This window comes from Strongylocentrotus purpuratus, unplaced genomic scaffold (assembly GCF_000002235.5).
Source record: "Strongylocentrotus purpuratus isolate Spur 01 unplaced genomic scaffold, Spur_5.0 spur5_scaffold_6, whole genome shotgun sequence".
Lineage (NCBI taxonomy): Eukaryota > Metazoa > Echinodermata > Echinoidea > Camarodonta > Strongylocentrotidae > Strongylocentrotus > Strongylocentrotus purpuratus.
The window spans coordinates 13,730,103-13,756,454 of NW_022145612.1; the positions used below are offsets into that span (position 1 = coordinate 13,730,103).

The window sequence follows — 26,352 nt, forward strand, 5'->3', positions numbered from 1 at the left end:
AACTACACTTTACTTTACTCAAACTAACACTTTTTGGTATCGTTAATTTAAAACTTCCGCCTTTCTGATTATCTTATTTTTCTGCTTTCATACAAAGGTTGAATTACCCTTTAAATCCACTCAGTGAGCACATTTTCTAAATTTATCGTTTTATTATTATTATTGTACACGTACACGGAGGCTACCATACTTTCCTGAAGCTAGCTACCTTTTTTGTAAACACAATTCATTCAGCGACCGAGTCGCGTCGACGAGCAGCACGCACAAATTTATGAGGATCGATGAGATCAATATCTGATTGTGTGGAACCAGATAATTTTCCGTGAGTATTAAGCATCCTACGTATATTTTCACAGGTCGACATTTTGATTTGATGTGTAATTGTGTCATTTCAGGTGTATTTTGTTCGATTTACTGCTTTACATGCCGGTACGGTCTTTGAGTTTGAGCTGTGTGCCAGGCAGTGCCAGTGGTGGGCCCGCAGCTCAGCTGATGAGGTAAGCATTGCGAAACTCATCGTCACAAGACCCCGGGCCAAGAGGGCTCAGCGTGTCTGGCAAAGGGGATACACCCACTCCGTATCCCTCGCGCTGTGTAGACTCGAGCAATGTTTCAAGATCAACACGATTATTTAAAAAAATCTAATTATGGTTTAAGTCGTAGACTTGTGTGATTGAATGCATATGATATAGACCTGTGAATGAGATATTTGGTTTTCATTTTTGTTGTGTCTGTCTTCTGATTTCTAAATTAAAGCCCCTCTAAAAAAAATAAAGAGTCTAAATTTTGAAGTGTTTGGAGCACCAAATTCGCCCAAAAATTCCACCTAAATGGTATCATACGTGAAAGATGGTGTAATTTAAGACTTCTGCCCAAAATGCAAAGCAAGATTTCCCCCAAAAATTGTGTTTGAAGACAAATATTTATAGGATACCGGTACATAGACTTTTGTTTTTCTGTTAATTGAATTCATTGTAGATCTAGGCCTACAAGCTAGAGAGAAAACCTAAATTTTGTATTCTTTCATCAATATTTGACTTCAAAAACATTTGTTTCGAAAATCATTGTAGATATGTGTCTTAAAGAACATCCTCTTTCACATTATGATACAATTTAAGTGAAGTTTTGTCATCAAATTTGTTGGGGCTCCCAACACTTAGTGATCGAGTCTGGTTTAATTTTATACAAATTTAAAGTTTATAATTAAAAACCTCAGATTTTCTGTATAAAACTCTTTTTGAGGCAGCATTTTCAAAAAAAGTACAAGTTCTCTGACAACCCAGTGAAACATGACTAATAAAAATAGCACACTCTTTAACAGGCTGGCAGTAAACTTTGTACTTTTTGTGAAACGATTCTCTGGGGGTCATTTCTTGAAACCATCATAACTAGACCTAGATCTACATCTGATCAACGACATCTTGACACTGTTGCTCAACTTGTCTGCCAAGTGTTTCACAAAATTGCCTTCAAGGGATTGTCACAACTCCAAACCTGTCATATCTATTTAGAACGCCATCTCAAGGCAACTTTAATTTTAGCTATTGGCAGTGAAAAATTTAAAATTGAATTTTATTTAAAACTTATTTCTTGATCTTCAAGCTCTCATTTCACTGATCAGTTCTTATTGGTATTAATATAAAACCTTATGAAAACATACAAACAAATTGTTCTTATAAGGTTTTAATGCATTATTACATAAATAAGACAAATTTGTACATACATGGTCTACCATAGAAAAGTCACAGAAGATCGAACAGTCTGTAATTACAAACAGGTCTATGAGAATGACAACAATTTCTGTTTCTTCATTCCCTTTCTCCCCCTGTTTCAGGAAATCCAGTCATAAACATCACTTGGTCTTGGAGTAGTAGGCAGAGCTCAACATCCTGCATACTAAATTTATTTATTTGATCAGAGGGAACTGGACACAACAATTTTCCAGTAAGATATAGAAACCTTCTCATGTAGAGGAAACCAAGGAATTAGAGAAATTTTCTCTATACCAACTTTCAGATGCTAAAAGCCAAGACAGCTTATGCGAGAGCTGAACAAATAAGTTGAAGATCTCATTGTTCATATGATGATTGGATTCTTTGGTGACTCATCATCGGGAGTTGGATACTGAATGGACTTTTATCATGGCAGTGTTTGAAAAGAGGAAATCATCTAAACTGACACTTGATGACACTATTACATTGACATGTAGCATTGAAGCAGCACAGAACTTGGAAAGTCATACTGTAAGTACTCTATGTGAACAATTCTTCTGTAAATTCACTTTAATATTTAATTAACTTTTAAGAAAAAAGTTAATCCTTGTTTTGTATACATGTACATGTATATGACATTAAAGGGAGGGAGAGAGAGATCTTAAGTTGTCAAAATTTAGGAAGGAAGTAAACAGAATTGCAAAAAGCACAGTATTGCTCTTGAATGCTGTACCAGAACTGTGTATAAAAAGTAGTACAAGGCACATTCAAATACACATGTACCTGTACAGTAGATTGATTGCCAGTTTCTAATATGTCTGAGGATCAAATTGATTTGGAACAGAAACAAAAAGTATTAAAAAGAGATTTTGATAATCACATCTTCGTTGGAGTGAGTTTGAGAAATGCTGGTCTAGGTTTGTTTTTTAATGGGCTACAAAGTGTTTCATAATGGTTGTGTTTTAGATTAAGCCTATTAAGGTTATTGATATTGTGAAATGTGCACACAAATACAGCAAACTAGCAAGTTAAGTTGTTATTCTTCAGAAGGGCAGCATACAAGCTTGCACACTTTAATGATGTATTAATCAAAAATAAAAACAATAGAGTATCATATCGTCCTTGTTTTCACGAAGTGACGGTAGTGAGGAAAATCGTAACGCAAAGTGAATGCAATTTTTTTCACTACCGTCACTTCGTGAAAACAGCGACGATATTGTTGATACAACTGTTGGCTCTTTTTGGCCCAAACTTTTGTATGTTAAAATGTTTTCTTTTTATACTTTTAAATTCCTGATCTTCACAATGTTCTTTTTCGAGCAGACCCCTCCCCCCATAGATAATTAGATATTATTAAAAAAGTAATACAACAGATTAAAGCCAATACTTGTTTGTCATCACTGCATAAACCACATCAAATATGCAATAAGAAACCGCTAACTTTAAACCACACTCCTTGTAGAGTTGGCACAATACATACCATAACACACACCTGTGACAATTCTGTCTGACTCATATCTTGGAGGACATCTTCTGTATTGTTCAGTCTTTAAACTAAGACAGTATGACTCTTTTACTGAGATAATTGTTTTCATTTAACATTGTGTGATTGTTCCTCTTATTTTGAAGGACTATGTAATACGTGTCCAAAGGGGCCCCAACCCTGAAAACAGCTGGCAGGTGAGACTAATTCTGCTTTATTTGATCAGAGAAAGGAAGCAAGCGATTGCTGAAATTTACCATTACAGTTCATGTACATGTTTCAAACATTTGAGAGTAATGTTCAGTATGATTCATAGGGTAAAGAGAAGATGAGAACTATATGATTTGTGCAAATCTATAGGAATTAAATATTTTAGTGTTGCAGAGCATGGGCAGATATGTTAGCAACTTTATATACAGTTTTTCAATTCAATTTTGTACTTACCGGTACTGTACATGTTTGTACAAATATGTACACAGAAATATGGAAGTAGAACTACTAGAAATCATTCACATAAGCCTGTTTGATTTATATGACATGTCTAATGTATTTATAGTACCAGTATATGTACATTCTTTCAATTAATTTTTAGAAAAAAAGAATCCACATATTTGAAGGTGATTTGACCCATTGTCTATGACAACCGGGTTGTCCCTGTACAAAATAAAATAATTCAGTTGTCGACCGCTTAATACTCTAGTTTCTACATATTACATACTTATGCTGTTAGCTTTTACAAAAATGAACACGTGATGTTGTATACATTTAGACCGTCATATCCATATCTATTAATAACATACAGGGCCCTGTCTTACAAAGAGTATATTTTTATCACAACGTATTTGCGATTGATATCTTGTATCACAGCTATGTACACATGTACATGTTCATAAGAGATGTAAATAAGATTGATTGGAGGACTTGTGATTGATTTGGATCAATCTCTACTCTTTATAAGAAAGGGCCCTGGTTTAAATCAGTGTGATAACAATCAGTGTATAAGTGTGACCGACAACAAGATGTCATCTGCATCTTCATCTTCAGCTCACTACATGTAGAGTGATGCTTAAAGGTAATACAAAGTTTTGGGAAATTTTGAAAATTGGGTGGATAGAGATTCTTTACAATTTTTATATATTTGGATGCCCCTGTGGATGTATTATAAGCACTAGAAAATTTAGCCCCTAAAACACTTCTTCTTTCGAGAAAAATTGAATATAAAAATTTACCGGTGCTCCCGGTAAATTTTGATATATTTCAAATAGCGCCTACGACCGTACAATGGTAGCTGCGACCATGAAAATCTCAGAATATGTAGTGGTGATATATAATTTCCAAACGGAAATAGCTATTTGGTCGATTTTAGTCAAGAAACATTGTTTTATAGCCTAATTGATATCTTGACCTTGAGAGGGAGCTATACAACTTAAAGAGTTTATTATTTACAATTTCATAACTTCAGACTCGATTTCAACCGCGACAATGATCACTGAATATTGTAGGATCGTATATGCTTCCAATATATTCATTTGGACCAAATTCATGACCCCATACCAAAACTTTGTATTACCTTTAATGATGTTTTATAAATAGAATGACTGTAATGACGGACAAAGTACAAAGTTTATTTTTTCCATCAATGATATTTATAGATCAACAGAAGATACAGCGACTTTGTAACCCTGCATGATGGGTTGAAAGTGAGTGGTATGGAGCTTGGCCTGCCACCCAAGAAAGTCTTTGGCAATATGGAAAGAGAGTTTATAGCCGAGAGACAGCAGGCCTTGCAAGGCTACTTGAACAGGATTCTTTCACATCAGCTCCTATCATCATGCTTTCTTGTGAAGAGGTTCCTAGACCCTACAAATTATGCTCCAAACAGTGTCGGTGAGTCCCATATATCTTTTTGAGGATTTTATGTACCTCTCTTGACCCAACACACTATTTGTTTGTGCCTGTCATAGCCTGTTTGTCTGTTTTTTCTCTTTCTTTCATTTTCTCTCCAAGCGCTGTCTTTCTCTGTATTTCCTTGCAGTTCTGTCCTGTTCTTTCCTTTGCATAGTCTCTTTCCTTTCCCTAAAACTCTTGCGGATTGTAGTCACTGTTTGTAAAAAGTACTTTTTCAACTTTTGAATATAAACACGTTGGAATATCAGTCCAGAAGGTTAGAGAAGCAAGACTTAATTGATGTTGAAAATAGCTTAGAATTGCTATGGAAGTTTAGATTTATCCTTTTAGATGATTTCAGAATTATTGATGCATTGTACGAATATCATTCTTGATATTCTTGTTTGAAATTAACTTTGAAATTTCCCTGACTAAACAGTGATCTTTAAAAAAATATATGCTTTTATTTAGTGATTTTTATTACAAATTTCAATCTAAAACATGGTTTCCTGACCATATTGATTGTGCCTAAAATTAACTGCAACTTCAATGATTCTAATTTAAAATTAAATGTAATATTTCATTGTTTTTGTCATCAGAGGATGCTCTACAGCATGTGTCAATGTTTTTCCGGTCTGAGCCCCATTGGGATGTAGTAGAGCCACTGAGAGATATTGGGTGGAGAATTAGGAAAACTTATTTCATGGTCAGACCAAAAAGCCAACCCAAAGTGAAGCAAGTTCTGGCATGGGTAAGTAACTAGCATTGTATTTACACCGTAATTGCATATGATCATGATGATGATGATGGTGATTGTGATGATGATGGTGATGATGATGATGGTGATGGTGATGATGACGATGACACCGACAACGATAATGAAAATGATGATGTATTTTATTGATATGATGATGAGTGTGATGATGATGAAGATGATGATGATGACGACGACGACGACAACGATGACGATGATTTAATATTGCTGTGATAATGATCTTAATTTTAATCATAAGATAATGAATGATATGGGATTTTTTTATATGCCAGAATATAGAGAGAGAACAAAAAAGAAATAGAAGATTATTTTGTGCTAGCATTGCCAGATCTACCCTTTATATAAAATTGTAGAATTCCAATGTTCTCTATGTGCTGAAGAAAGGTCACAACATTCACCTACCCTTTGCTACATTTATAATGTCAATGTCTGAGCCTTGTAAGGGGTATGTGTGTAGATACAGTGGAGATCTGTAAAAGAGGAAGTGCCATGATTTTCAGCACTGAGAATTGGAGGTCATTGTAGGAGGAAATATCCAGAGTCTTTCTCAGGTATTGAACTACCTGTAAATCACCAAGAGGAAGTACGGTTGACTTGGTTGCGCTGCTAGAGTTCAGAAGCAGGAAGGCATTAATTAAGCACACATTCATTACCAATCAATTATTCTAGATTTTATTAGTTATTACAATGCTGAAATTTATAAAAATATATATAACTTCTTGTGTCAACCATTCATTTAACATACAGTATACATTTTTTATCAGAAAAGCATATTTGAAGTGGTAGAAAATATGATATGATATATTTGACTGTGTCTAATTCTGATTAAAGGATAAATTCTGCAGGTCAAAGCACAACTGCACAATTTAACCATAGTTTTAACCACAGTTTTTAACTACAATTCAGGTTAAAGCACAACTGCAGGTCATTGTATGTCACTATTGTCAGTGAACTATCTATCTTTAATACTAAAGATTCATAAATAGTTATAGGTTGGTTGAAAAAAATGCATTATGATTTTCAAGTCTTTTGTTATTGTTACTATAGTATTATTGGTCGTTGATTATGCAAGTTTTGTTGTTGTTAGATAGATCATTATTGTTATGCTCATATCATTAACATCATTTTACATATCGATAGTCAAGGATGTCAATGATGTGTTGGGCCGTTCCATGGTAACTCGCGTTACACCTAATGGGTACATTGACACGATAATGTGCCTATATCTTTAGAACTGCTAGGATCTACAAGATACTTTTTTCAAACATGGACAGGGTAGATATAGAACAACTGAATGAAACAAAAAAGAAAATTGAAGAACAAACATTTTTAGATTCTTGGATTATTGAATTTTGGTAACTCGCGTTACAAAAAAAGGACATGGTCAATTCTATGAGACCCTCTTTTGGCAAAGTCTCCTCATACTAGACAATCTTGACAAAATCTTTCCTACGTTGATAGTAGGTTGAGATTTACTAGTATAAGATCACAATATTAAAGATAAGAAACAATGGACTAGTAAAATGCAGGAAGCAAATATGTCGGTAACTCACGTTACGGTAACTCGCGTTACATTTTGTCCGGAGGCCATTTTCACCCCTATGTAATAGATTAAATATCCCAGGACCCCTTAGAAAAGGCTTAGAATATGGAAATATATTCGTCTTTTTCAATTTAGCGAAATTTTCAGGAAAAAATATTACAAGAATCCTGTGTAATCTGCAATAAATTGTTTTTTTTTCATCTACAGTCCCACATGTACGTTTTTGATGATGGTTTGAGATCTTAGGAAATCAACAAATATGAAAAATAAATTGTATTGAATTTGAAAGGCCCTAATGTTTTATGAACATCCATGGCATAAGGTTAGTGATAAATCAAAAAATTAACATAAGAGGTACATTTCTTTTTTTGATGTCATGTCCTTCTTCTCATGGAATGGCCCTGTTACACTAAATGGAACTACAACAATTTTCACCACTCCTGATTTTGGATGATGATTTGTATTTGAAGATGATAATATTGATGCATAATATTACAAGTAGATTTGGTAATAATTAAACCATTTTTAGGGGTACATTGTTCTGTTTGATTCTTAAATGCATTTATATTTATTGCATTAATGCATTCAAAATATTTAAGAAAAAAGATTGTGTTAGGTCCCAAGAGCAAGATTGTATGTTATGGATAATTTCCAAGTAATTCTGAAAAATACAGGTAATGAAAATATATGGTCAGATTACAGTGGTGTACCCTATGATATTTTAAATATCTTAAATGTACATAGAGGAACAAAATTTTAAAAAATGCATGGATGATTTTCAATTTCTCAACAATTACAATTGATTAATTGCAGAGTTACTATGGTCCAGACAAAGACCTAGACTACAAAGACCTAGTGCCTATCATGAAACTCTTGCCAACCATCCAGCATCCCTTCATCTACCCTGTCACCTATGTCTCTGCCAGTGACTCAGGTGGACTAGCCATACGTACATTCCACGGTACAGGAACACTCAAAGATTTCATCTGTAAGGTGGGTCTGTCTGCTCATGTTTGTGTGAGAAATTGTTTAATTAAAGGGATAGTTGAGTTCCGTTTTCAGACCGCAAATGCCTTCAAATTGCATGGTTATCGCTCTTATTCTTATCTATGACATTTCTAATGCCCTGTTAGAACCTAAAATTGCTATGAAGGTCATTTTAGACCCCAAAATATGTGAAATGTAGCCAATACGATCATACCAATTCAGCTCCACTTTCAAAAAATATGGTGACCTTCAATTAATTATTTAATTAAGAATAACAATACATGGGCCGGCTGGTTGTGCGTTATAAAACCAACACGAAAATGCCAACGAAAAAGCCAACATCGGCATTAGCTGAAATACAACGTAAAAGGCACTATTTCGTTTTTTTCAACTTATCTAATATTTGTGGTGGTACACAAGTATTAGAAATTGTTATATTTATGGATATTTCAGCCATCTTTGAACCGATTTTGATTAAACAAAGATGATTTTTGTCATTTAAATTGTTTGTTCTTTCAAATTTGACAGGTTTTTATTATCTTACAAAAAAAATATTTTGTGTAGAACTCGACTGTCCCTTTAATTTGTAGCTTGAAGTTGAATACACCAAATCCTGTCTCTTGTGTGTGTTCACTTACAATTTATACAGTGTACAAGGAAGGGTGCATGAAACATGAGATGCTGATTTCTTCGACCTCTTTAATTATTGATGGTCAAAATACAATCTATTCATATCTGAAGGCAACTTATGATGTCTTGACAGAAAGACAGGTGTAATTGTGACCGATATCAAATACTTATATTGCAAATATGCTGTAGCATCTTGATTAACTTGCATCAAACAGTGATATTATCATTTGGTAAATTGCACATTGAATGCATAATGTTGTTCCTGTTTTCACAAAGTGACGGTAGTGAGGAAAATCCACACACAATTTGTATGTGATTTTCATTCACTACCGTCACTTCGTGAAATTAGGGAAGATTTATGCAATTTTCTTGTATAGAGCACCTTGGGGCAATATGCACTCAGGAATATACAATGGTAAATTTATATTTCTTTTCATTCTCTCAGTATTTCTAAGCCTCCCTCAAATCTTCCTGGATTTGTTTATTTCTCTCCCATGACTAAGAGAGGATGAATTAAAAGCAGAATACCACTTCACCTGATGTAATCTGATTATCCAGTTTGATGTGGAAAAAAAAAAAAAAAAATTTCCTCTGTAATTGGTGTCAGAAAATTTGAAAACATCTAGTCTTTTGTTGTTGTTGTTGTTTTATGCATGATTAATTTTTCTCTCTCATATCAGCAGTCACTTTTGCTAGAAATGCATTGACATACATAACTGAAGATGCTTACTGACCTTGTGTTGTAAGTTGTAACATGATAATTTTCTTTTCCATGTAGGCAAAACCGAAAGCACATTATATGAAAAAGTACTGCCTGCCCAAGTCTTACACTGCTTTCAATATAATGAATATCAAGTCGTACGGTCGGATGATATTAGAGGTGAGATTTTTGACCTTTTATCATCTTTTTGTTGAAGTTTCATGGGATTTTTGTGTAAATGGTATATTTAGCTTCCTATTCTTGCATAGCTGCCAACCATTCCTATTTTGAAGGAATTATTATCTCAAACTAATGTTATGGATTCTAGATTCTTCTCTTTTGTCAAAAACTTCTGTGTAAAAGGTATACAAGGAACAAATGGACATTGATCATTTAGTATCCATTGGTACAGTTGTATGTTATTTATGAGTAAAAGAATGAATACTGAGAATAGAACATTCATGGATTCCATGTGATTTTATTTTGGGAACATGAATCATCAATAGAGGCAGTAAATTAGATTTTCTCGATTGAGGCTTCGAAGTGAAAAGGAGATAAATCAGCTGAAATAGAATGGAATATTTTTGCTGTGTCACTGGTAATACAAATTCAAAATTTGACTTTGCTTATAATGGGCTAATATTAAATTGACTCTCTCTTTCTGTCTGTCTGTCTGTCTGTCTATCTCTCTCTCTCTCTCTCTCTCTCTCTCTCTCTCTCTCTCTCTCTCCTCCTCCTCTCTCTCTCTCTCTCTCTCTCTCTCTCTCTCTCTCTCTTTCTCTCTTTCTAGCTCTCTCTCTCTTTCTCTCCGACCTTGTCTCTATGTCCTTCCCTCCCTTTCTCAAATAAGTTTATCTTGCTCTGAAAATCTTCTCAATTATGTAATGTTTTGCACTACAATGTAATTTGCTACATGCCATGGCTATCTGATCTTGACAACTTTGCAGGCTTTGAAGTTCCTTCACGAGAAGGGCTTACCGTACGGTCACCTACATGCAGGGAATGTGATATTAGAAGGGAATGCTTGCAGATTGTTGGACATAGAGAATACTCTTTTAGGGCTGCCATTCTTCTATAGGGGATACCTGTCACACTTCAGAAAAATAAATGTGAGTATACAATGGATAATAGTTGCTGATGAATTAATTTTGTGTAATCATAATATATTCGCTGTACAGTTTGAGTGTCTTAAAAGTATTCACTTTCTCGTTTTCCTTTGCAAATTTCTTATTATGAAATTGAATAAAAGTATGAAGAAAATTTTATTTAGAAGTTGGCATACTTTTCCATTTTCTGAGCTATGTATACTTTATTCACATCATGAATTTAGTGAAATCACAGATTTATGATGCTTTTGTTGTATATGATTCATATTTTTCTTCAGACGACCGAAGCTGTTGATGTGTATTCCTTTGGTCATGTTCTCTATGAGATGACGTTTGGATCTCCCTTGAACGTTGCCTCAAAAGATGACTTCCCTCACACGATACCTCCCCCAATCAGTGAGTATCAAATCTCATGTAGTACCTCGTCCTTCTAAAAAAAAATGTTGCCTCAAAGAATGACTCCCTCCACACAGTAATTACTCTACAAAGCTGCTGTAATTGCTAATCCTTCAAACAGGCTATCTTTTAAAGGACTATGGTCCCTACACAAAACCTCCCATATTAGTAATTCTGTTACAGTGGCTAGTCTTCCCACCAGGCTGTTGCATCAAAGAACAACTTCCTCCATATGAATCTTGAAGAAAGAAATTTTTTACGTATCTAGTCCTTCAAAGAGACTGTTGTATCAAGGACCTCCCCCACACAATAACTTCCCCCCAAAAAAATAAAAAACCTGATATAAAACCTACTCCTACCAAAAGGCTTTCCCCTCAAAGAATGACTACATCACATACAGTAATCCCCTTTAGTACCTTGTCCTTCTAAAAGATTATTGCATCAAAGAATTACCCCCCCCCCCCCGCATGATACCTCCCCTAATGTGCTGTAGTCGCTAGTCTTTTAAACAGGGTTTTCCTTCAATGAGTGACTTCCCCCACAATTAATAGCAGAAAGACTCCCCAACGAAAAGAGCTAATACTTTAATTCAAATACCAATTTTCTCATAATCTTGTAGATTTTAAATTTTATTTCATCTCATGCTTACCCGTATTCTTCTGGTATTTTTTTTTCCGTGATTGGGTTAATATTTGAAGGAATTATATTACAATTTTAGTGATTTTTTTTTAAATGACTTAAAATACACTTTTTTTATTCTTGGTCCTGAATAAGCAGTAATCCTTACGTGTTATTATGTTGTGATCTTGAAGTGTTTGATTATCATTTGTTGTGCCTTTTTTTAACAAGAAAATATTAATTTCAATATGTTATTAATTCCTTTATTTTAGAATCTGTGCTAGAATCCATCCTAACGACAGAGGCCTGCAAGACCAAGTTACCAACAGTTGATGATCTTCTTGCTGACCCGTGAGTGGCATATTATTTTCTAGTTTTTAAAATTAACATTATCAATACAAATAAGTTGGCATTCATCCCGTGAGAATGGAACACGAAGTATAGTGAAATCAGATTATGTTGTACTCATGATGATGATGATCTTGGTAGCTGTGTTACCTAACCCGTTTCCTGCTGGAACCGTGTTGTCCCTGTATTCAAGTTTATTGGGGAACACTAATTTAGGAGTCAGCAGGTTAATTAACAGGTGATCCCCAGTTGAATGTATTTTTTGTTTTGTATAAAAAATATGTCATGGAGGTTAGATTCCTCGATGACAGAGCAGTGATCATGTAAGCAACAGTCTCGGGTTTGATATCAATTCGCTGTTCCAGTATCCTTTGGTAAGGCATCAATCATGACTTACCGAGTCCCTCAGATAGGACATAGAGTGCTAACTCCACTGGCTAGTTATAGGTATATACTTACTTTTTTTAGCAGCCATGCAAAAGAAAAATTATAATAATCATCATAATCATTGATCATAGTCACATATAACAGATTATCTTCAATGTCAGAACGCAGTTTTCTATACCATTCTCAAAGATAAAACTGTTCTTCATGACTATCAAATATCGTGTTTGTTTTGTGTAGACTGTTTTCAGATGTTACTTTCCCGGAGAGAGACAGACCGCAGTTTAGGATACCTAGTAAGCTGAAGGAACCCCTCAAAGCTGCCAAATCAGAGGTGGAGAAAAGGCTACAGGAAGATTCTAGAGTGGTAAGAACACTTTCAATACAGCTCTCAGAAGGAGTAATTTGGATGTAGCCAGGCGCTTGGGAAAGATTAATTCATATTTTTACTTTTGAAAGCACTTCATTCAACATATATGTCAGAAATCTCCCAATGAAGCTACGGATTGTTTATGTGTTATATGTATTAATTCTTTCATGTTTCAGCTTTGTGTGTTTATACTTGCAGGTATACATGTACATTGTTATTGTATTTCTACTGTGGGTACTCTTGCAGTGCAAATATATAATATTCTTCTATTATTCAAATGATATGCATGACAATGTGCAGGGCTGCCCAGTGTTCCAAAGCTATTGGGATCATTCTAAATGTGAGTGTTTGTTGCATAACTCATTCATTTATCAATACCTACAAGAATTTCAAATAATTGAATGCTTAATTTCTGGCTACTGTACTTTAATTGTTGATCCCCATTCCCAACCCCCCCCCTTTTTTTTTGCTTCCTCTTTCCTGCATTTTTTTCTTCTTTTCACTATCTGATTTCACTTGCTAATTTGTAAGTAATGAACTCATTCCATCTTCATGTTTTGTCTGTGTGTTCACTATGGAAAGGTCTCTTCCTTCCGACGGTTGTCCAAGGCCCAGGCCCATCATAACTCGGACGAGGAGAAACGGAGAAGAAAGAAGGCGCATCTAAAGAAGAGGATGTCAGAACAAAACATCGGAGAAGCCAACAACTCCACTCCACCTGCACAAACTAATGGCAACCATGCTGGAAATGGTGAGAATGAAACGTTTGTACTTAACCAATGCTGCATGTCTGTGTACCTGGGACAATGCTACTTCTACATAATAATGTTATTACATAATCACCCCCCAAAAGCGACAAGTTCTGTACATGATATGTAATCTCCTTAATAGAATAATATATAGTAAGTTTGCCTATATGTATATTTGTAAAACTCAACAACACTCTGTTTTAATCATTTCATTATCTTTTCTTCCATCTACAGGTGCTGTTCCTACTCCCCCTCCCCCGTCGACCCCTGCCCAGCCCCCTCCAGGTAAGAATCAATCATGCATCATATGTTATTCAGATGTCTTGGGCATTTTAAAGAATTATGTGTCAATCTGTTTCACTTTTTACTTTACTGTTTTATTTTAAAAGTTTTCCTGAGCCACTTTTCTTGTATTTTGTGAAAAAAAGACATGCAGCTCTTTTGATGCTTCATGTTGAGTTGTGGTAAGGCTTTTGGGGAGTGATTTGCATATTCACTTCAGTTTATATCTTATGAATGTAAGTATGAGTACCACTCTTCTTTAGCTTTATTTGAAGCACCAGAACAAATTTGCAGCTTGTCTCGATGCAGTTTTCAATTTATCTTTCTTCAAGCAAGCAAGGTATCTCTAGCTCTCTTAGCATATAATATTCTTTATACAATTTCTGTGAAGCTACCATTATCGTGGGCCATGTTATTTCCTCTTTCATTTTCATTAGCCAGTTTGACAGAGACATATAGTTTCAGATTTGCAACAGGACATTTGTTAAAGAAGGTTATCAAGTTATTCTGATATTATCCTCTTGAATTTACTGTTGACTGTTCTTATATCACATTGTATGCTCGTCTTATTTCGTTCTGAAACCATTGTGGGAAAATGTCCTGTAAGGATGATGAATGCTATTCTGTTCTTTCCTTTCTGAATTGAGACTTTAAAGCTACTTGTATTTTGTAAAATTGAGAATGTATGCCAGCTTTATGAAATGTTCTCATTTCGAATTTTCTATTTTTCTACCATTTCTATCCTAATTTGTTTGTATCCGTCAATGTGTACTTCAGAATCCAAAACGAAACATCATAGAAAAAAGGGTCATAAAAAAGGTCAAAGGTGAGAAAGGAATGCAGCATGTCAAGAGTTTGGAAAGCATCTTTCAGAAGAGAAACAAAATGAGATGAATGTTTAACATGCATGATGCAAAGAATACAAAATCTGTGCTTTTTGGAACCAAACTGACACCCAGATCTTGACAATGGTTCTGACTGACACCAGTATACTTGTAGCTTCAGACTGTTTTGCATTGATTTGTATGATTTTGCAGTTTTGTATAGTTGAAGGAAGAAAAAAAAAAAATCAGTGTTTGAAAATCTCTACGTTCGTTGATGCATTGTCTCGTCAGGCAAGCAAAAAAAGTGTGAATTGTAACATCTGTTTCATAGCGCCTCTTTTTTACCAAAAATGTTATAATGTAAAATAAAGTATAATTTATAAATTTATCATAGCACCAATGTTTGCTATAAAAGTTCACTTTAATTTATTGTCTTTTTATTTCTTTTCTTTCCCTCGCATTTCACAGCAACAAAGTAAAATCAGGTAGATCCAATTAAATCCTGTGCATGGGGTTATGAATGAACAATATTTTGTTTGTAGTTGACAGTGATCACTTTGCACTAAACTTCTAAACTAGACATCAAAGATCACTCTAATTTTACACTGTTTTAGTGTTAGTTTTCATATGCACAATCAAAGAATAGAGTTTATGTGTTTTCATCTTCCTTTATTCCATCATCAAATCGTTTTTGTTTGGAATGTTGGTTACTTTAAGAAAATCTAATTCTGTTATGTCATCAATGAATAAGATTAATCTGGTCAATCAGAAAATGAAAGTAGTTTTATGGTATCAAAAAGATACATCAGTTTCAAGCTTTGCTTTAAAGGGCACTAGTCACCCCAAAATATCATTCTGTGATGTAAATTATCCTCTGAACTTTACAAAATGTCAAACGGCCAACAGTTGAAGAAAAATATTCAAGATTGACTTTTGTGCTTGCCAAATTGTATGCAAGTGCCTCAAGGAGTCTACTTATTAGTGCAATTTCATTATTTTTAGTCGCAATATTTCTTTACAGAAGTGAGATTTTAAGTTGATATTTTTTAATGTAAAGTGTACTTTACAGAACCACAAAGCTTACAAAACTAAAAAGACAAACAAAAATATGATGGTCCCCATACCGGTATATCCTGTTCTATATGCAAACTATAAATCTCAATGTGGTCCAAATTGCTCGCAGGTTAATTGTTGTCTCTGTGGCAAATAAATTGAGGAGAAATAGCACTGTACTGTAAATGCAATGAGATAAAGCAAGCACAAAACTGCATGAATGGGTTAAAATGATCTCGTCCTGAATACTTGCATACTCTATTTCTTCACCATGCTGCTAACATCATGTGATGAATCGAGGTTAAAGGAAGGGATACGGTGCCTTGACCCTACTGATATTTAAGCTAGACATAGACCAGCCAGCGCTGGCTGGGGTAGGGGAGACTTCAGACATCTCCTGAAGCTAGATCAAAATTGGTGACGATAGATGACATTTCTGCTTCCCTCTCAAAAAGGAATCTTCTATTAAAAAGGAAGTTATGAATTACAAGATGATTCGACGTTGCATGTAGGTAGTTGAGGTTGGGTCGATGGGATAGGTGTGGTATTAAAAGAAAGGTGAACTTAAAGGGACAGCTGCAATATGCATGTAGGTAGTTGAGGTGGGGGTCGATGGGATAGGTGTGGTATTAAAGAAATGTGATCTTAAAGGGACAGCTGCAATATTGGGGATATATACTGTTTGTATTTTACCATCATTATCTTCAACTTGTTTTAAAACATCACATAGAAAGCGGATTAATTAAAGGATGTGATTTTAATTAGGAAACAAGTTAGAGAGTGAAAGGAAGTGAGTGTGATAACACTGAGGAAATGATATGACAGTAAGAGAGGTGAGAGAGTGAGAAAGTGAGTAAGTGCAAGTGAGAGAGAAGACAGAAAGAGAGAGAGAGAGAGAGAGAGTGAGAAAGTGAGAGAGAAGACAGAAAGAGAGAGAGGTATAGATAGACAGACAGACGAGGACAGAGAAACAGAGCAAAGAGAAAGAGAAAGCATAAGCAAAAGAAAGAAGATTGTAGGAAAATGTGTTTTTACACAATTACAAAGATGCATTTGCATTCTGAATTTATGAGGTTCATAGCCAATCATCAGAGATCAGGAAATAATGACTCACACATCGAGGGCAGTCCTCATATACTCCCATCGCCACAAGATGGGGTAGTTACAAGCTCATTGTTTGATTATTATAATATGTTCTCCTACAGGTAAATAAATAGAACTTCAACATCCCTTCATGTGAATAAAATTACAAAATGAGTAAATACTAGAATATTTATTTGTTGTATGTACAAAATAATAAGATTTCTAACTCTTTTATGGCAATGCTATGCTGAAGTTTGAAATAAGTTGAGTTCTTTGGGTATACATGAGTTAGTTTCTTCAAAATCCTTATCAATTTATTTATTCATGTATCGGTTGGTTAGACAAATATTTTTAGTATAATCAATTAGCGAACCAGTGTTTTATGTCAAAGGATTTTCGTAACCGAAGCCATGTTCTGTGATTTTATTGTGCTAACTTACCTATGTAAATCTTTTGGAACAGATGAAGAGCTGGACAAACCATAAGTAAGGAGAGCACATCGTACAGTTAGGTTTGTGCCCTGTTGAAAGTCCCGTCTCTACTTTTCCAATACACTTCCATGTTTAGTTTCATGACCCTTGGTCTTTTTGTTGCAGAACTAGATCTTTGTACTAACTTTTAGCAGGGATGTACTAGAGAAGGAAATGTCACGACCTATGATTTAAGGAGATTGGGGGGGGGGGGGGGGGGAGGATATGCCCCATCCTCTTTAGAACTTAATCTGGCATATCCTAGGTATAAAAATGTGCCCCAATTGTATTATTGTGTCCTCCTCTTTTGTTTTCAGTGTCAGAGATGTTTTTTGTGTAAATTAGCTTGTCAATATTGTAAAACCCATTTTTTTTTTCTTCATTTGCTTGTCAGAATATTTTGTGATGGTGCTCCCTCCTTTAAACAAAATCCTAGATCCACCCCTGACCTGCAGATTTTGTACCCATGCTCTATGCTGCTGATAATTAATTTATTCAATTATTTTTGTTAAAACAATTACAAAGATTTTGCATAACACAACGGCTTTTCATGGAGACCAAAGTTGTGATTGGTTCCTGGTTTTGGATCTATATGAATATCCAACTGAAATAACCATAAGCCAGATAATATTTCAAGCAAAATATTGTAGTTTCATCCAAATTCCAAGTTAATGGTTTTAACAGAAATATAGAGATATATAGAGTTATAATAATAAAGATTTGTCATCTTATTTTCATTCAATTATTCTTCATTTGTGAGGAATCAAAAGAAAATAAATGAGACATTCCTCTTCTAGATACAATAGGTAATATTTCTCTCCGAAGTGTCTTTGGCAAAATGACAGTGTGGAACATGGGAAATCATTGACATTGATAGTCTTTGTCACCCATTAGCATGCTTATTAAAGTAGATAATTTAATACAAGTCTGTCATAAAGAAGTGTCGTTTCCTTTTCTTTATTACATCCCCTGCTTTTGGTCGCTTCACTTCTACTCTTTGCACTTCTTTATAGCTACTGTTTTCTAGCAACCTTATTTTCCCCTTTCTTTCCTTCCTTCCTTGCTTCTCATTGCTTCTAACCACCCTTCTCTCCCTCTCTCTCTCTCTCTCTCTTGCTCTTTATCTCTCTGTCCTTCTCTCTCTCTCTCTCTCTCTCTCTCTCTCTCTGTCCTTCTCTCTCTCTTATTACATACCTTTTGTGTTTTTGCTTGGAAGAAGGGGAAATATACCAAGAACAGTAATTGAAGCTTATAATTGTTCTCACTCCATCGTCAAGAATAAAAATGCATCTTTGGATAAAAGCTACTAATCAGATTTTGTTGCCTTTGCCACTGTTTTTGTTGTCTCGCAATGCAGGAGGCCTAACGATGCACACTTTTACTTTCATTTCATGCTATGTAAGACCTTACTTATCACTCTTTAAAGAATCATTTTAATAGTATATACCAAAAAAAGTATAAAAGGAATCGGAACTTATACATTCATTATAAAACAGAAAATATATATATTAAGGATTTGGAAATTATTTTAACCATGATTAACAAAAGTAATTGTTCGCTGCATCAAAAGAGAACAGAAGCATCAAATGACTTCACTATACTATAAATATAAAAATCACACTTTTCTTTATTAAAGTATCACTTAAATTTGTTTTACAATTGTATTTTATAGACTTTCTTTCCTCATGTATATATATCTTAATTTGCATGCTTTCTTACACATGCTTATTAGCCACTTTCTATTTGTGGCAAATATTCCTTTGTAGTTTGTTTCTCATATTCCCTGGTATATGTGGTCATAACTAAAAGATAGAAAAAACATCAGAAATATTATTAATATGATACTTCATAATACTGCTATCTGTAACAAATTGTTCCTCTGGGTTGAATGTTTTCAGGATATTAATGCCAAAATAATTATTTTATGTAATATAACTTCATGACCTACATGTACATGTCTAGTCAGTACCTGGATTCAATGTGGTGAACAGATTTTCAACTGGAGGATTCTGACCCATTCTTTTTTCCCCTTGATTTATATGTTTTCTTGTTATATTCTTTGTCACATTTGACAAATACATATACATGCACTTATTCCACATTTTTGTAATGCTTGTTAGTATGCATCTCGATATTATTAAGATATTGTCTGTCAAAACGTTTATTTTCAGATCCAAACTTTGGAACTTCTACTCTTTAAAGTCTATTATATTTGGCATATTAGATGTATGTAAAAGTTTAGCTCTTTATGTTTTGTGTTAATTGTTGCTTTAAAAAAAAAGTAGTGTCAAATAAGATGCATTATGCTTTTAGCACAAGCACTGTACCATTTTAGAAGATTTTTACTGTGTTTAAGTGCACTTTTGGATTCGAGCAAGTTCTCATTTACTCTGCTTCAAAAGTTTGCTCATGTTTGAAAATTACCAATAAACTACCGGTACTTCTTTTCCTTTCGAGATGAAGAGAAATATTAGTTTCAATAGCTTGAAGCCAATTAAGCCTATTAAGATATATGTTATTTACTTTAATACCTCTTTATCCTATTCATAGATATTTTCTGAAGTAGTTGTCCTTACTATGTTTCTAAATGTTTTGGTGATGGTCCAACTCATGCATGGATTTTATTGATTTGATGCGGTACATCAATATGATTTGCTGTTGGTTTTGTTTATTCCATAGCAATAACAGTGTTCTGCATTTTTTTTTTCTGCACTGAGCATAATTTCAATTTAATTCAATAAAAGAAGTTATACATTCCAAATTTTTTCTTTTTATACATTTTTTTGATATTTCTTGTCTAATTTTATTTTAATTTTTTTTTTTTTAAATATTGCATATGACAGCTAAGAATTTGGGTGTTACAATGGTGTTTATGCATGATTGGTGCCACATGCAATACTAGACATGGTGAAATTGACATTTCAAAACTGGTCAAACCAGGATTCACTAAAAATATGTCACCTTTTGCTGTATCAAACTTTTTTTATCGCACGGCATCGGCATGTAGCATGATAAATCATTTGGCAAAAGAACATGTCTCAAGACTTGCAATGTGGAGTTTAACATCAGGTGCAGGGAATATCCTTTATTTATCTCTTATACACCTAACCTTGAGAGGGGGGGGGGGGGAAGGAATGATTATTATTGACTGGATGAAATATGTAAACAAATCCTTTCATTTTTTATATAAATGTAATGCTTCCTGGGAGAAATTTGTGGCTTACATCCAGTAAATAATTGATCAATCTGTATTGAAAAACAAGTCAGATAAAATCTTGGAATCTTGAATCAGGAGAGCTTCAGGTATTTGTTCTAGTTCATCGTGACTGTGCCATGGACCAGTGATGGCCTGGTGGTAGAGTCGCTGCCCGGAAAGCAGTAGATGTAGGTTCAAGTTCCGCTGGTTCCAAGATTTTTTTGACTTGTTTTTCAATACAGATCGATCAATCGATCTTATTTACTAGGTGTAAGCCACAAATATGTTTAAATAAATCCATTCATGTACAATATACCGTGTGAGTCAAAAAAAAGTTAACACCTAGAAAATTGCTAATTATTTTTAAAATCATCTATGAACAGTAAATTATTATACATCTGATGAAAGAGTGTTTTATCCCAAATCATTTGGTACCATTTTTGTGTGGTATGTGTTCACGCTTGGATGAACAGGTGGCATTGTTTACGAGAGTGCAAAAATCGACTTGCGCCAAAGTGATGGATGGCTTCAGTATGTATTATTTTGGGATTAGCGAAGTGAGAAAATGGATTGAATGCATAAAATGAAATGCATTGCATATGTTTTTTGCAAAGGGCAAAGTCACACACCCACACACACGTGCATAAATGTTCGTTGATATTGATATTCGATATTCACTATGTGTGGCATGATTAATTTTGTTAGGGATGTTATTTGGATCTGCAAAGACTGAATTAATACCCAAATCCCAATTGTTTTATTCAAACATTACATTAGCAACTTTGGCGCAAGTCGATTTTTGCACTCTCGTAAACGATGTCTCCTGTTTATCCAAGCGTGAACACATACCACACAAAAATGATACCAAATGATTCGGGATAAAACACTCTTTCATAAGACATATAACAGTTTAATGTTCGCCAATGATTTTTTTAATAATTAGCAATTTTCTAGGTGTAAACTTTTTTTTGACTCACACTGTATTGCCTGTGTCAAGAGAAGATCATGTAATAAGATAAGCTCTTTCTTTTCATCACTATGTCAAACTGGTGATGGTTTACCATTACATTGGATAATTTACAAGCTAAATTATATTTGTTACAGTTATAAAGCCCATGTGTCAGGTTCAAATATCTACCTGAGATATAGGAATGGGTCCTGTAATGAATCACTGCTAGTAGTATCACAAAGTGAATCCTTTGACATGAGAGGGATTAAACCGACTACCACCGGTCCAGTTCTCTAATTCCCATAAGCTTGTGGGAATAAGAGAATTCAGGGGTCAACAGGTTAAATGCAGTATTTTGTCATCTTTCTCATTTTTTTTTTATTGAAACAGTTCCGAGCGCTCCAGCTCCACCTCCACCACCAAGTCAAGGTCCTGCTCCACCTCCAGTCAGCTCCAATCAGCCTCCTGAACGAGGAGCTCTCCTCAGCTCCATCAGCGGCTTCAACAAGGGAGGATTAAAGAAGACCCAAACCGCTGACAAAAGTGGCCCAAAAGTATAGATCGACATATCACTGGCAGGGAATGCTTAGGCAAATCCAAGTAGTTAGTTGGTCATTTGGTGTCCAATACGTTACCTAGTATTGCAGAGTTTGGCTATAGCATGGTTTAGGGAACCACTCACTCGTTTAGCATGCACACACTTGTGTATAGTCTGTAGACCCTATTTCTCTATGGAGTGGGAAAGAGGAGACCAATGCGTGGGATAAAGTGAAGCGCTTGTTTGCGAAGGTTGAATCCTATTTCATGATAATGCCAAGAGTTGTGAACATAAATTGACATCAAATGTGACATATGTCACTTCATATATGGTCTGATCTAAGCTCCAGCGAGGCTATTGACTTTGTAAAGATTGATGAGGTTCACTAAAATCTGAGATATAGTCGATTAGTCGGTAACGTAAGAGACATAATATCTTGGTCTTACCCACATATCATGAAGCTGTCGTATTCCATATGTCATCACTGATATATAATTTATTAGTAATGTATTGTAATAATTAACATTGTCTTAGCCATCACTACATTTATACCAATCATGTGGCGGTATAAACATAACTTGACATCGAATGTGATTGCCACTTCGTATTCGGTATGGTCAAAGCTGTATTAGAGCTATTATAATCAGATAATTACTATGATCTGAGATGCGATCAGTAACATACGGGACAAAATAGCCTGGACTTGCCTACATATATTGTAGCTGTCATTATGTGCCATATTCTATTTGTCAGTGATATATGAATTTATTAGTTAATCATTAATATCCATTTATTAGTTTATCATTAATATCCACACATCAATGATCGATATGACCATAAGTGTAATACCACTGGGGGGGGGGGGGGGAGATATAGGTAGAGAGTACATGTAATCTTGAGCTGTTTGGTAGTGCCAAAAGAATTACTACCACATCATAATCTTTTTGTATGATGATTTCTCTTATTTAGAGTCAACAGGCTAAGTTGTCGTAAAGACATAAAGAGCCAGCTATCTAGAAATACAAATTTCTTTTTTTTTATTTTGGCTTTGAAATAGTAATCATAATCAGCTCTACCAACAGTGAGTTTATTTTTAAAGTTTACTAAATTACACAATTTTATCTGAAAACTGCCAAGCAGATGTATTGTGTATATTTGAAATTTTTTGATTCAGTGATTGATTTTAAAACTTCTCCCTTTTTATACAATATTTATTTTCCTGTTATTACATTCTTTATCATCAACAAAAATGTCAACCACAACTTCCTCGTCATTATCAACATCAATGTCATCATCATCATCATCATCATCACAACATATCTCCATTTATCTTCATATACCCTTCTAAAATGAACTTCCCCATAAAATGTATATTCTGAGTTTATATTACCCATGATTTATCTTCATGGTGTTACTTTAGAAAGCATTCCATCATAATATTCCTTTCATATTTTGTATATATTTATATTATATTTGTGTATCAGAATTTATTTTAAAATATTATTTTTTTATTTTTACTTTTTATAGTTTTGACTATCAAGTATCAACCTTTCTAAAACCTGATGTTGAACACAATGGTTGATGTTTGTAAAAGTGTACTAGTATAGTTCCAACTATGTCTTTAGAGTAAGTCCACTTGTGTTTGTGGAGCTAGGATTGTTAATCTCTTAGCCTTTGACAAATTTGCATAATTCTGTGATTAAATCAACATAATGAATGTTTCATTGAAATCAAATTCTCATTTGCATTTGTAGCTGGAAATTTTGTATAGAGTAATTCAAGTACAGGACTACACTATGCCTCATGTGTACAGAATGATAATGTTGACAATCTATCCCCCATTAATGAGAAGAATAGTCTGTCAGTTATAATTACATCAGTGTTTATTTAGAATAAAAACCTTTTTTAATGCTTTTATGCTATATGTTTCATCTTGTGTGACAATGAATTTATGTCTGGTTTTTGAGATATATCATTCATTCTTACGTGTAATTGTGTTACACATACACACACAAACAAATTGCAATTGATGTTTGACATGTTGAACATTTTATGATTGATGTATTACTATCTGTTTATAGATGCATTATGGAATTAACTGATATATTATATCTTTATTTACGATTATTTCATCATTTGTTTATGTCAGTGGAACCCTGAACTTGAAGTACCAAAGAATACAAAGAATTTTGTATTTTGACATGAATGTGTTTCAGATTTTCATTTTTGTTGTTGGAATGATCAGCTGCCCATATTCAAGGAAAATCATTATGTAATAGCAATTTTCAATTAGAAAATTGTTTTCATTATATGCTTATTGGTATCTTGAAAACAAGATAAGTTCAGTAAAGAGAGTATCATTTCCATGTGTGTGGTTTAAAGTTAGAAGTCTTGTATTTAACTAAGATGATAGTCCAAGTTTTTACCTTTTACTGTCTTTTCTTCTTAAAATGATGACAATAGATGTATCATATTTTCTGGCCACACATGCTACACACACATGTTTACTAATTAGTTAATACAGAATACTGCTTTTATTGTTTAAAATTTGAGTATACAAAACATAACTTAATATGTGACTAGTTTCTGGTTATGATTTTTACATGAAATAATGTTGGTTCAGATCATTGAAATAGGTTATAATCTTTTTTATATATAGTTCTCTGTAATATAATCATAGTCATTTATGATGTTATAACTCCCTTTCTCTCTCTCTTTCTTACCCCCCCCCCCCCCCCCCCCCTATTTCTTTGGAATAACAAATTGATTTAACCAATTAGTTGTAAGCCCGAGACAGGCCAGAGGGATTAATGTTTGAGAACATACAAATTTTAAGCTTATACTTTTTTGTGGGGGGGGGGGGGGGGGAGGGGGATTATTTACATGATATTGGATGTAGACATCTGTACATATACCACATTTGTACTGTTATTATAGGTTTAAATTCATTTATGTGAATATGTTGTGCATTCGTGTTTACAATTCATTTAAAACAAATTGTATCATGTTTTTTCATATGACAACTCAAAATATGACAAATTGATAATCAATGTAAACTGCAGAAATGTTCCTAGGTCATAACTTTTTAGTTACAAAGTACCTCTTTCAAAATGTAAGAGTTTTTTAATCCTTCATGGAAGAGATTTAAGGAAATCAGTTTCTCAATATGTTATGGGAATTTCTTTTCTATGTCATCACAGAATGTAGTGAACATTGTACATTTTGTAATTTGAAGAAGACTTTATTTTCTTCCTAGAATTGTGACTATATTTTGATAGCTATACTTGCATTGTTTGTTGTATTTTTCTATGATAATGTTGTTTTTTCATTGTCTTTGAAATCACTGTAAAAGTTAAAGATTTCGTGTTGTGCAACACAAGAATGTTTATACTAAATTTATAGACAAATAAAGGTATATACAGAAATTCTATCATATCACCTGTCTCTGTTTCTGTTTCTTTTCTTCAGTCTTGCAGTAATGCAGGGATGTTTATTTCAATTGTTAAAATGGTGATGATAATGATGATGGTAATAATGATAATAATTTTAAGAAGAATAAGAATAAAAAGAATGATAAGAATAATGATAAGAATAAAGAATAATAATAACTACAATAATAATAATAATAATTAAGGTACAGAAAAATATCAACATAAATTTCTGATCACCATCCAAAACCAATGAACTCTACTTATGTGCATGAGACTTTGCAGACAATTTTGGAAACACAAATACATATATAAATGATTTGACAGATAAGCGTCTATAATCATATGAAATTTAATAAAGATTATTTTTGAGATTAACACATATAGGTGTGACATCGTAAATTTAATAATTAATGCCAACCAAGGAAAAAACAGAAAGTGACCACACGAAACAGGCGGCCTTTGTAGACAGGTTCTTCAACATGTTTCCTCCTAGAGAGAGGCAATATCAGTGGCCTTTATAGTCGATATAAACAGATATAATAATAATACATAATAATAATAATAATATCTAGAAATGCGCCACAGGTTTGACTGTATTATATGAATTGATGATTCCAAAATCAAAAAAATGTTAAAGCCTTTATTTGTTTATGTGATTATGCTTCTGGGCAATGTCTACCAGTACATTCTTAGTTGTTTTGCTGGAGAATTGTTAAGATCTGCATCCATATTAATGGTATGAACTTCCATATAAATATACATATATTTATATATTCCTTAAACTCGTACTCTCATGACTACCTTACAATATGTTAAAATTGTGATCTCCTAATTTTCT

The 26,352-nt window shown here is 33.8% G+C and overlaps 1 protein-coding gene across 5 annotated transcripts; it reads left to right on the plus strand.

The window, feature by feature from the left end:
• Positions 1-233: 233 nt before the first annotated feature.
• Positions 234-25,518, plus strand: LOC578031 (PX domain-containing protein kinase-like protein). Of its 5 annotated transcripts, none has more exons than XR_004061724.1 (15): positions 234-322; positions 1,835-2,243; positions 3,342-3,392; positions 4,848-5,082; positions 5,682-5,833; positions 8,214-8,393; positions 9,796-9,897; positions 10,665-10,826; positions 11,102-11,219; positions 12,110-12,188; positions 12,810-12,936; positions 13,522-13,690; positions 13,923-13,973; positions 14,748-15,279; positions 21,936-21,995. XR_004061724.1 is itself a non-coding variant. In XM_030972128.1 (15 exons), the coding sequence occupies exons 2-15, from the start codon at positions 2,142-2,144 to the stop codon at positions 22,012-22,014; spliced, it is 1,656 nt and encodes a 551-aa protein (XP_030827988.1). In that variant the 5' UTR covers positions 234-322; positions 1,835-2,141; the 3' UTR covers positions 22,015-25,518. The 5 variants fall into 5 exon arrangements, 4 of the variants coding, with proteins under 4 accessions (XP_030827988.1, XP_030827989.1, XP_030827986.1 ...); XM_030972128.1 differs by having other exon boundaries at positions 14,748-14,796; positions 21,936-25,518; XM_030972129.1 differs by lacking the exon at positions 14,748-15,279 and adding an exon at positions 17,393-17,441.
• Positions 25,519-26,352: the final 834 nt, after the last annotated feature.